Below are 13256 nucleotides of genomic sequence, written 5' to 3'. Positions count from 1 at the left end.
GAGCTTGAGTTTATGTTGACGAAGCCGATACGCGGAGAGTTGATGCCGAAACTGCAAGCGGCCGTATTTACTTATGTCAATACATCGCTCATATTTGGTGATCACTTAGCCAAATTTCGGTAAATATTTACGTATGCTTTGCATAAATTATAATTGGCTACAAAAAAAATAATCGTATATACTGTATATGTTAGGAGATAATAAATTTATTATCTCCTAACATATACAGTATAATAATTAATTTATTATCACGGGTATTACAAGATTATTTATTAGAATGACAAGTTGTCAGTGGTCAGACGTGAAGTGAAAATAATATAAGACGGGCACCTATTTTGTTACACAGTCGTCTGATGGAAATAAAAATATTTTATGGTGTATCTGTCAGTGTGTTCTTTTATTGAGTGAGGCACTTGGTCTCTTGGTCTTGGGACATCGCCGGTGCCAGACGTGCGTACTGACTGAATTAGTAAAATCAACATGTCGGACGACAATATTGATCATAATATATAAGTAGATGATATATTTTTCTCTTAATTTAAAATAACAAAAAAAGCTGTTTTTCAGTACCTACATTATTGAGTTTTAGTATAATGAAAGCAGTATTTTCTCTCTTGTAATTATTAATTCTATGAAAAGAAGTCAATATCTCATTTTGTTTCAAATGTCAGGAAAACTGTTAATATCTGTAGTGGTACAATTTGATTATAAATTCAAATATCTGTTGTTTCTAACTGGTGTTCCACTGTTTATTTTTGAACGTGGTCGAAGTCGGCTCTATTCTCGGCCCTTGCCACAACCGAAGGTTCAAATATTTGAGAAATTATATTTAAAACCAGTTCGTCTATCCGTTGGAAATCTATTAAATTTATACCTGTATTTAAGGATACCAATTTTATAAAGTTATTTGGTTTATATGTTTGGAAAGAAAAATTTGAAAAAATAATAATAGCTTAATTATTACTGGACCCAACGAGGGTAAAGCCTACAGCCAATACAAAAAAATACATTTAGCCATAAATTGAAAATAATCATTTTAGAAACGATAGCGAGATAATGTATCGTATAATAATGTCATGTTTTAGTTTACTTTGTAAAAACAGATTTTAATACTTTTTTTGTGTTTAATCTTTAACGTTGTTTAAGTCTTCCTTCCATCTTCTCTGACATCTCTATTTTTCTCATACTAGATGCCGTTGTTTTATGATAAATATTACTTATTCTAGCCAAAAGGCTACTATTAGACTACAATGTATTATATTGCTTTTAATATCTGTATAATTATAATAAAATTTATGATTTGTTCACACACAGTGAATATCAAAATGGTATATTTAAGGAGACTACAAAAAATACAACGAGATTTGTACGAAACATCAATAATGTGACTTTAGCATATCAGGAAGAATCCATTGAAATGGAGCCATTAGAGGTCTCATACAATTATAAGGTAATTAATAATATGACAAAGCATAGTATTGCATTACATACATATATCCCTCATGCTTTGAAATTATAATTGCTAATCATTTGTATATCCAAAGCGCGCTACAATTGACATATATATACATACTATGCTACTACTACAATATCTGTTGTTAACAAGTACCTAGCACATATAAACATCATTGAGAGTGTTATTATACAACATTGAGAGTGTCGTTATTTAATAACACTCTCAATGATGTTTATACCTTAATTATATAATTCATTATTAATAATTTCGTTAATCATCATAGTATTAAATTACGCTGTGAACAATAAATCAACCTTACTAGTTCGTAAACTGACTTAAATTCGTTTATGTATAAAGGAGGTAGGACGCGCCAAATGAGCACATTTGGTTGTTTTAATAACCTGGCACAACGTTACGCTGTCCGAATATTATAAATTGAAGTGTACCAATTATTGGACTGTGCTTTATTTAACCCATAAAAGGTTTTATGAAAACTCGCAAGTGTTACAACACTTTATATAAATAGCAAAGACAAAACCGTACCTTTTTCTTCTGTTGGTCATAACTGTCTGTCTGTTCGTCATTTTTATAGTGACGGTAACCCTTTTAGTTATACACGTATAAAAGTATACACACGTATAAATATATTTCATAACGTATAGTACATTTCTGCACAACACTGTCTTTTGGTTTGTACACGACTTTTTTTAATTAATTTAGATAATGCATATATGTTAAGATCCATTATAAAAAATTATTTTGTTTTAGTTTAAAAATCAATTTTAGTATTTTTTCTAATTTGTAAATCTTTCATAAAATTGTAATTAGTATACTATGTACTGATTATTATATTAGCTGATTGATTATGATATTAGCTGTAAGCTAACTGGATTAAATTTCAGTGTCCAGATGGAATCTGCAAACAAAGTATCTCAGTGTATAATGTTACACTAAACGGCTTGGACACTCTGTATTCAGCACAGACTGGTGGTCCATTCAAGTTTCAGACACCGATGATAGCAGAGGCCATTAGATTTAATTCAATAATGGTATGTTCATAAACAAGTTTCTTTCATATTTATAACAGAAAGGTAGATTTGCAAATGCCCCACACTATAGTAAGTGTTCATTTCTGTCCATAGGCACTGGTATAAATCTGTTGATGAGATTGATTGTATTAGTTTCTTTGTTATCAGCGTTTTTCCTGAAGTATGGAGTGACTCAGCATTTTAAATCACTTAAGCCTTTATGGGAAGTGATTGGAAAGCTGATTTTTTGTTTGAAGGGTCGAGTTCCGTCCTTTAATAACTTTCTGTTGGATTTCTGTCTTTCGATTACATTATTACTTTACTCCGTATTAGGGCACCCGCTCACCGTATATTTTAAGGCCAAGCAGCCATACTTAGTATTAATATTGTTCCACCTTGAGGGCTGAGCAGCCCTACGGGCACAAGGGACATTACATCTCAGTTCCCCAGGTTGGTGGCGCTTTGGTTATGTATGAAATGGCTTAAATTTTATACGGCACCAATGTAGAAAAAACCAAATAGACCAAATAAGCGGTGGAGACTTACCCACTTACCATCAGGTGGATCAAATGCCAATCCGCCTACCGATGCCATAAATTTTGAATACCTGCTTTATTGATGAGAAGAAGGCTTGGCTGGCTGTATATAAGTTCTACCACGACTAAGATGTTTACTTACATATATGTGTTTGAATTATAATAGCGTTTCGTTGTCAGGTCAACGGACACTTGTCATTTGATGGTCATAATTTGAAAGCGGAACACGAATTTTTCGCTGAAATTAAAGATGTCACAGTTAATTTTCAAATTGATCTGACAAAGTATGAACCAACTTTTGATTTTATGAACTGGAGGTAAAGTGTAAGAAATATCTTAAAATGTCCTGTTATCATTCATATTCCATAGAATGTTATCCAAGATTTCAAATTTACATAATTAATTGTTTATAAAAGAGACCTCTATAATTTTTCTATTACCGTATTTTTTTTCATTCATTAATTGTTCAAAAACAATTTTCGCTTGAACGAAATGATTAATAATTTCAACTGAACTTAAAGATACATAATGGCATGTGCTCATTGTGTGTCAATATTGTGCTCAGCAGTAAAAAAATTACATGTGTTAATCCGCATTTGAGCAACGTGGTGGAATAACCTAAAATCTTCTTTTCAAAGGGAGAAGAGGTCTTAGTCCACCAGGGAGATACAAAGAGGATGTTATTTACTACAATAGGATTTTTTATACGAAAAAAACATTTGTTTTCAGAACATTGGAATGCTCGGTGATTGAGGTGGAAACTCATTTACACGATCGAAGTGCAGCGAACGCATTCGTTAATGGCTACTTAATAAACAAAGTACCTAACGTTCTAGAAGGGCATCTGCTAGATATGTACGTTAAGTTCAGAAATTCGACCGACCAAAAGTTATCCAATGTTAATGTGTATTGTCACTAACAATGGACCATTTTATACCTATTTTTATCGTTAGCTGAAAATTGTTAAATAATATACCATGATTGTATAGACTTCAAGTCGCAAATTATATTATATATTAAATAAAATATTACAAATACTAATAGACATTTATTTAATAGCTATCAAGAATAAACAAGTCACTAACTATCAACGCACAGCCAAAACGCGTATAACATATGTTCAATTTATAACGTAAGCATCTGCTAAAACATAATTATTGGTAATTTTAATGTGAGGGGTGGGGTTTGTGATGGCTTGACTTTGTATGAATCTTTATCCTTCCAAGTTATAATAGGCACATGAAAATTGGCATACTTATTTTACCCATACGAAGTCGGGATGGACAGATTGTATTCATGAAAGTAAAACTTAAAAGCGATGCAAGTAATTATTATATTGATTGTTTAAGTCAAATTTGTTAAAATTCTTTTTTAGATTAAATAGAGCGTTAAGTTAGATTAAAATGTGTCCTGAATGTGTCCTGAGTGTTAATGCAAGAAATTTCGATAAAAAATGTTTTTTAATTTTCAATCTACTTTGGAACGCTTTACATTTAAAGTCGTTTATATGTATGACTTGCTATTCAGGGCTGGGAATCTGCAGCCTAGTCTAGCTAGACCTTTTTTTCACGCAATGGAACTTTTTAGGTACCCGGGCTCTTGAGAGGGATACCGGGTTATGTGGGATTCCACCGTACTGAAACCACTACGATGGCCATCCTTAGTAGGAATCAGAGATGCTGCGGGATCCTGTCGATATAACGCATCCGCCATTCCCGTGCAGTGCTCGGCTCATGGCTCGGCGGAGCTCTTCTCAGGGGTAGCTAGATCACCAAGGAAGCATTAAAACTGTAGTGTTGACTGTTTTGATACTGTACATGCGTCTCAAAAAAAAAAAGATTCGGTGCTACATCCCAAAAAATATTAGCAAAAATTTGCACAAAAATAAAATTTAGGTATTATACCTAAATTTAAATTTAATTGTGTATTAGGTCACAACAATAAAGATATTTTTTTCGCGGAATATAATTAACAGTTCGAATTTTCAAAAAAGTCTTTAAATGAGGTGCCTAATCTTATTTGGGACTACAAAAAACATTACTTTTAACCGTTGCATAATTGGTTTCAGTTTATAATCTAAAATTTACAGTAAAACTCGTTTTTATTTTTATTTTTTAGTACATTGTATAATTTAACAAATCAATGAAATTGTAATCACTAACTTTTGCGTAGTTTTAATTAAAATTCTTCGAAATCGATATTTACCATCTTGCTTGCTTTTTTTGTGCATCTATGTTGAAGACGTTAATTTTTGTTTTAATAACATGCACTCTAAGCGACTCCTCATCGATAAATGAAAAAATATCCAATTATTTTAAAAGTGGTACGAAATAGTTTTTTAAGATTATAGTGTTTGTTTTAGCCGACTTCCGAAAGGAGTTTTGATATATATATTTATATGTAACTTTTTAATTAACAGTTTTTGATTTTATTTTTATTATTATTCAGTGTAGTCACAAACATTAATACACAGGTATTTCAAAAGTATAAACCTTCATATACCATCTTATTTTACTCTTTTATAAATATATGTGTCAATGACCGAAAGTATATACCTACACATGTTCATATGACTGTAGCAACTATTGTTGATATACGCGGCTTGAATCAAGGATTTCGGAATCGGCAGCATTATAAGCAAGACCTCTTGATCAAAGAGGTTTTCAAACTGTTGTGTTGACTATATGTGCGTTCACCCAAAGACGTCGAAACGCCGCCAGCCATGAGATCTAATATGTCGTGTCCCTTGTGTGTATTATTTACACTATCGCACTTTAGACTTTATTAGTGCAAAGCAATATAAAGGAACGAGATGATCGCCTTTAATTTATATCAAATAAAGAAAATATATTTTATCATTACTGTATGAAAACATTAACTGTTCAATATGACATTGAAAAAAAATATCCCGCTGCGTTTCTTTCGGAAACTCATAGGGCCTGAGAAGGAACGGTGAAAGACATATTAATGTATACTCAGTGATTCAGGATACGTTTCTTAGATTTACAGGTACTAAACTAGCTTTTGTCGTTTGCAGATGTATTTAAGGCTTTTCAAAAAGATTGGCAATCACATAGAAAATCCTTCGAGAATGCTTTACTGTTGGTTAGTTAAAGAGGATACATTATCTTTTCATTATATTTGTCAGCAAACATCAAATTAAGGCTTTTTGTACAATTTGTGGTATTCATAACTTTATTCTAACAGGCGTTGAAAGACAACTTTGGTCATAGAAGCATGAATGTATACGTGAGGCGATCAACGGACTCGCTTAGAATATCCAATGGTTTTTATTCAAGCGACAATATAGTTCACTTGTGAGTACAACTGTATCATTTTAGTCAATGATAAATTATTCAAACGCATTCTTTTATTTACTCGGCCTTAGGAAGGCTGACGAACAAATGGCCTTGATGTTAAGATATTACTTTTGCCCAAGGCACTGGTACTGCAAGATAATGTAGTAGGTATCACTCCTTAAACAATGAATACACCCAAAATTTATTTAAGCCTATAACATCACAGCCACAGCTACAGCCTATAATAATAATGACTCACTTCACCTTTAAATTAAAATGCAAATACAAAACTTAAATAATTGGTAGTATAGTTACTGCTACGGAGTGTTTAACCAGAGGAGACATCGAGAATCGAAAATAGAATCGATTATTTTGATAGAAACAATGACAAACATTGTATGATCAGGAAAAACAAATACAATCTTGTAACACCAAATTTTCGACTTTGCAAAGTCAATATATCCCGCCCGGGGTAAAGATCTAATCACAAAAAGAAGGCACGCCCTTTCACGTTGGATTAATAAATTTAAAGAAAAAAACAACTTATTTTTATTTTGTTGTTTTTACACGTAGTTGTCTCACGCACACTAATACATCGTGTAATCACGAGCGTCACTCGCTCGTGCTTTAAATCTGCTTGGAAGAACCAATTTGAATGAAAAATATTTATCGTATGCTATACTAAAGCAAACTACACGTTTTTTCTGATTTTAGGCTGTTATTTGAAATGACTCTCAACGCCCTACCCCAACTCATGATGCCGGAGGTTACATTCGCGCTCGCCTCTAACGTCCTGCGGGTGGAGGCTGGTCTTAGCAAGATGATAGTGGAGTCTAGTTATCTGATATTCAGGAATGAATCGGATATTCAGCACACCGATGATCAAGATACATACACAAATTCACCATTTGCTTTTGAGGGTGTAGAAGACGTAGGACGGTTGGCGTAAGTGAATGGTTCAACAAACAAATAATAAAATTAACTTCATATAAATTAATCTTCATAAATTTCATGTAATTTACTTTTAATTGTGCATATTAATGTATTGTTACGTATTTTATGTTTTTTTTAAAACATTGCTAGTATATATTTGAGTAAATTGTACTACAGTGTACCTACGTTAATTCAATCTTAAGGGTGTCGGATAGAGATTGTAATGGATACTCATTACTTGTTCCAAAAAAAGGAAATGAGGAAATTTAGCGTTTGGAAAAAAAATAATATAAAATAAAACAATATATTGGTGAATCGTTCGAATTAATTTCTAAGACATAAACGAAATTGTTACGATAAGTGGCAAGAATATTTTAATAGCCATAGAGTCCCATATAATATCGTGTTTAGGGATGAATATGTGAATAAAATATGTCTAGTATTAGTATTTGGCTCAAGGTCTCTTCCCAAATGTGATATCTGTAATATAATTGATGATGTCCATAATTTGTTGTTAGAATGGTCCCAATGTGCGTGTTATTACGTACTTCGGAACGAATTAAATATGTCGTTACAGCTTAGCAAATTCCACATAGGTCTATTTCGTAAGATATTAACAAAACTAGATTCCGAAGAAGCTTACAAATTTCTTAATGTAATTTATTATGTTTATTCCCTTGCTTCGATTAATCATTAATTGAATCGGGGCGATCCGTCGTAACTTGGCGTTGCTCGTAAACAAAACGATCGGACGGTCAGATCGAGTGCTCGTTGCCATCGAGCGTAATTAAATTATTTCGTTCTCACGTACGATATAATCTACAAATGGAAAACACAAACTTTTTTTGTATTAACACGTTGTGGTTAGCCTATTTAAAGACTATTTTATAAATGACCCAACATACACAGACACAAAAGTAAAAACTCAAAATAATGAATTTGAATATTTAGAAATAACCTCTGCCATATGGCAGAATATTTCAAAATATTCAAATCAATAGTGGTTTCTAAAATTTAATTTTGTATATACATCGTATTACGCTTTCACTGCTAATGAAGCGCAATACATCATATACGAGTACATAGTCAATGAGCCTAAATAAGTTTTCACTTCAAAAAATAAAATAAGAATTTAAATAAAAATAAGAATTTTAATGTTTGTCTATTTTTAAATTATAATAACGTCCAACATAGTTTTCGATTAAGTAGATCGTTAACAACATCAATATGGATTATGATTCATCGTTTCGATAAGTCTGATAATCGATGATTCATCGTGTCGAAAAATCTTAATGTGTATGTATATAATTCGACAATCGAGAGATCGGCTAATATATAAAGGAAACGATCGCGGTTGTCATACGAATAATATTTTTAATTATTCCTAATTACTGCTTTTTTTTAGTATCATAGCCGATGATTGTACATTAGTCGGCTATACTATAGCCAAACTGAGTGGCCAATCGGTGACATTAGGTCACGACACTTTCCAAGTGCGAGATTGCAAATTTAGCGTCGAGGTAAATTTAGTTTTTAAACCATCGATTACTTAATTCTATATCCTATTCCAAAGGCTGACGAAGTAAAACTCCAGGTTTAGTTTCAATGCGATTTGCTAACAGTTCTGCTATATTTTTTTTCAATCACTCGTATATATCTGTCGCATCCTCCGCATGTTCGGGCTCAGTTCGCTCTTCCTCCATTACTCGGTGCTCCAATCAAACCGTTAACGGACTTCTCAATCTTTTCATTTTCACTAAACAAAATCGGTAATAACAAATGAATGAATGGAAGCTCCTTCGAAAATGCAGTGTTGTCGTTTCTCAAAATCGATTCCATCGAATTCCACTTAACATTTCGATATTGAGAATTTATTGACTAGCAACACCGAGGCATAGTTCTTGATCGTATTAACAAATGGCGTTGCTCGTTCCTCGACATATCTTTATTTATAATACGACATTTATTTCACAACACATTTATCCACTAACCATTACAGCAACTTCGCCGAAATTCAAAACGAAAATCGTTTTCATGAATCCACTGAGAATATCATAGATTATTTTTGACTTCCACCAATAATACGCTAATTCAAGGTCAAACTCGTTGTCTTAACTTCTGCCATTGGAATAGATTATAGACGAGTTTTGTTGTGATGTGACATCACATTTAGAAGATACTGACGTTGCAAATTATTTCAGATATCACCTTTTCAATATACTTATGGGCAGCTTCCAGTTATAGCGCAATATTTTTCAAAGAGCCAGGGTATGTTTTGTGGTATATAGTAATCAGATTTTTCTGGATTGCTTTAATAAATTTAATATATTTTTTTAAGGTAAACAATTGGAAATCTTGTTAACAAAGCCGATTCGTGAAGAACTGATGCCAAAACTTCAAGCAGCTGTTTTTTCTTATATCAATACATCACTTGTATTTGGCGATCACTTAAACAAATTTCGGTAATTGTTCATGAAGTTTGTTAATAATGAATTAATAATTCAGGTTTTATTTTGTTTACTTTCTTTTCTCAACTGTTATTTTCGTGAATAAGATCATGAATTGTATTAGCTCTCTTTAAGATCAAATAGGTAATCTCTGATCTCCACTACATCATCTACTCTGGCTATGTTAATCTTATACGCAACAGTGAGTTCAAAAAGTGTTTTTCACCAAATGTCAAAAAAACTTAGAATAAAAAATAATTATGTAATTTTATAATTATTTGTAGTGAATATCAAGACGATGTTTTTAAAATGGTGTCAAAAAATATGACAGAACTAGTTCGTAACCTTAACAATCTAACCGTTCACCTAAACGAAGAAACGGCAGAATTGGAGCCTGTAGAAACGTCACGAAACTATTCGGTAAATATATTATCGGATTTACGATAAATTTTGCTTCTTATGACACCCTGGGGTTCGTGTCTCTCTTTGGAATATGACTAGGATAAAATGGCGTCATAGGTTCTGGGTTTAAACCCCAGGAAGGTTGAGCATTAAAACGTTACTGGGGTCTTTTGTTCTAAAATTTTCAGTAGCAGCTCAAAGTTAGGACTTTCAGGAGCAGAGTTTTGATTTTCATAATTTGAAACATAGTACATTTAAATCTTACGTTAAAAACATTTAGGGTTATTACTCAATACAAAATTAAATCGATGCTTAAAAGTGTTGAGTTAGTATTCGTTGATCCGTCGAATCGAATTTTAAATAATTTTCAATTTAATTTTCTTGGAAAAAAAGAGTAACTAATAAGTTTTATGCCAGTTTTCCTTGGAAAAATTTTGTACTATTTTATAGTCATAAGAGTACAGAGGTCATAAGTTGCAGACAAGTTATAATTAGAAGTTAATACGCTATTAGATGCACTAAATACCATAACGAGGCTGAAATTGACATAAAACCGTATTTTTTTCAGTATGACGGGGAGTCACGTTGGGATCGAGTTTTACTACATAACGTAACTTTACATGGCTTGGATACACTATATTCTTCACACACTGGTGGCCCTTTCAAGTTGCAGTCGCCGTTGATAGCGGAAGCTTTTAGATTTAATTCCATTACTGTAAGACATTTATTTATATTGTAGTATGGTAAGTGGTTGAAAAGTGTGAATATATTTGACAATTGCGAGTTCATACCCTGACAAGTACGACTAAATTTTCGTTCTCATCACCGTATTAGTGGGACATTTACATGCTGTTACTACTACACCTGTTTACAGGTAAAAGGGAGCCTTTTCTTTGAAAATGACACTGCTAAAGGAGAACACGAATTTGCGGCTGAAATTATGGATACCACAGTTAATGTTGAAATTAACTTGGAGACATTCGAACCGATTTTTAAAGTTTTTAATTGGAGGTAAAGTATAGGGCTAACGTTTTGCAAAAATATTTTATCTATGTCACATAAATATTTTAGCCTAATAGCCGGATGCTGAGAGCAAAGTCCACTAGCTTATAACGGATATGACATGTTTCTTCGACTATTCCTCAAAATATAAATCTCAGCTTAATTGTAACTGATGAACAGTTAACTTATTTATATTGGTTACGATACGATTTCCATTATATTCAGATCCAAATTCGACTGAACCGCAACTGGATCGTTGTTGTACTAGAATAAGAAAACGGCTGTACAATAAAGTGACAATTTGTAAGTAGAATTGGCGCCCAGGTCCGTGATCGAATGGATGATGTAATTTTGAAGCGGCGAAGAACTTACGATGAATATAGTACTATCGTCTATTTTCTATAAAAATTGATCGTTAAATATGTTATCTTAGAATAAAAGTTATATTTTTAAATAATAATATATTGTTTGATCCATAATTTATCGATACAAGGTTACGCAACTAGTTATGATCGTTTGACAGACGACAGAATCTTATTCTCACAGCGATTAGCTTTACCGACTTCGACTTCTTCTAATTATGAAACTTAATTATTTTATTAATTAATTTTGTGCAACTATTTTTGTCTCATTATCCATCATATACTTCCAGAAAAATGGAACTCTCTCTGGTTGAGCTGGAAAGGTATTTAAAGGACCGTCGAGCAGCCAGCGCGTTTCTTAATGGTTATTTAACAAACAAACTACCCGAGGTTCTGAAAGAGCATTTGGCAAATACATTTGTTCAATACAAAAAATCAATGGTCTTGCCTATATCTGCACAGAAGTTGAGTAATGTTAATGTATATTGTCAATCAAATGCACCAGCCCCGATGGAAGGATATCCAAATCCATATGGATATGGATATCCTGTTTTTCTCGGATGGTATGGTTAGCAGAAAAAAAATCGCAGACTAACAACTTTGTATATGAATATTGAGCGCTTTCTCACTTCATGGAATTGCAAACCATTAACATTACTGGGTAAATAAATAAATTATGTAAAGAATAAATTCAATGTTTTTCTTATTTTACTTAAGTTTCAGTAGGACATAGATTAGTTTGCTAACGTCATGGAGGATGGAATAGACAAAACAATTAGTGATCGTTGACATCGATATAATTTTTATTTATTTTTTTACATAATCTGGGTAGGCATATGACTCAACTCCTCTCGATGGTAGATGGTATTGGAATGCAAACGTGAAGACAGCCCGTACAGTCAGGAAGATGAACTGATGATTATGATCATGAAAGATGCCTCTTCAGACCTCTTTTGAAGGAACCGTTATACCCGTTATAACCGTTATATGAGGAGAGGAATACGTGTGCTGGTAGAGAATTCATATTCAGATGCGACAAAGAATAGTTTTAACAAATTTAGGCGATGACATCGAGAGCCAGTAGTAGTCGCTTAGATTTGTGAAGGAAAGGTGAAGCAGGAATTAGAGAAGCCTATAGAGAATATTGGCCGATAAGTTGTAGGGTCAGACTGATCCTCTTTTTTGACAAACCGTTTGGACATTAGCTTCCCTACTAGCCTTCAGCACACATCCCGTTGAAAGAGGAACAGGCGCGTTAACACCGGAGACAGCTCCACTACAGCACTTTAGCCGGTATTCCATCAGTGATTACAGTTCTGCATGCACACGCTGACTAATATTAATGTCAGGCATTGTGTGGTAACATGAAGGTATTGTTGCTGGCATCGTAATATAGTCATCGATCACAGAGTTGTAGGAAAAGAGTTTTGCCAGAAGATCGGTTTACTACAACGGACTGTGAGCTAGCGATCCATCCGGCTTAATGAGCGGTGGTAGCGAAGTATGGCAGAAATTGTTCTGTACAGACTTTGTCAGACCCCAAAATTATAAATTCAATTAAATTTTAAAGATATTACAGTAATCTTCGTTATCTTAAAAACATAAGCATATATATAACGTTGTTAAGGAGATGCGTAGCTAATCAATAAGTAAAAGTAAAAGCCCGTTAATGCCCCACTGCTGGGTTATTCTTCACTTATCGAGAAAGTTTGGACCTTATTCTATCACACTGCTTCAATGTATGGATACACATGTGGTCGAATTTTCGATATATGTAGGTTTCCTTACAGT

At 33.0% G+C, this 13256-nt stretch overlaps 2 protein-coding genes across 2 annotated transcripts; both read left to right on the top strand.

Annotated features, from left to right (window-relative positions):
* Nucleotides 1–408: 408 nt before the first annotated feature.
* On the top strand, nucleotides 409–3979 carry LOC125068451. Its single transcript, XM_047677573.1, has 5 exons — nucleotides 409–450; nucleotides 1315–1450; nucleotides 2359–2505; nucleotides 3201–3337; nucleotides 3750–3979. Exons 2-5 carry the CDS (start codon nucleotides 1418–1420, stop codon nucleotides 3937–3939), a joined length of 507 nt encoding a protein of 168 aa, XP_047533529.1. The 5' UTR covers nucleotides 409–450; nucleotides 1315–1417; the 3' UTR covers nucleotides 3940–3979.
* Nucleotides 3980–5252: 1273 nt separating this feature from the next.
* On the top strand, nucleotides 5253–12038 carry LOC125068365. The gene is made up of 11 exons (XM_047677465.1): nucleotides 5253–5343; nucleotides 6058–6125; nucleotides 6228–6337; nucleotides 7034–7264; nucleotides 8658–8772; nucleotides 9454–9520; nucleotides 9591–9714; nucleotides 9984–10119; nucleotides 10670–10816; nucleotides 10976–11112; nucleotides 11756–12038. Exons 1-11 carry the CDS (start codon nucleotides 5253–5255, stop codon nucleotides 12036–12038), a joined length of 1509 nt encoding a protein of 502 aa, XP_047533421.1.
* The last annotated feature ends 1218 nt before the right edge of the window (nucleotides 12039–13256 follow it).

This window comes from Vanessa atalanta, chromosome 13 (genome assembly GCF_905147765.1).
Source record: "Vanessa atalanta chromosome 13, ilVanAtal1.2, whole genome shotgun sequence".
In the NCBI taxonomy this organism is placed as follows: domain Eukaryota; kingdom Metazoa; phylum Arthropoda; class Insecta; order Lepidoptera; family Nymphalidae; genus Vanessa; species Vanessa atalanta.
Note: the sequence above shows the minus strand (reverse complement) of the source record. Positions and strands in the feature narration are given on the sequence as shown.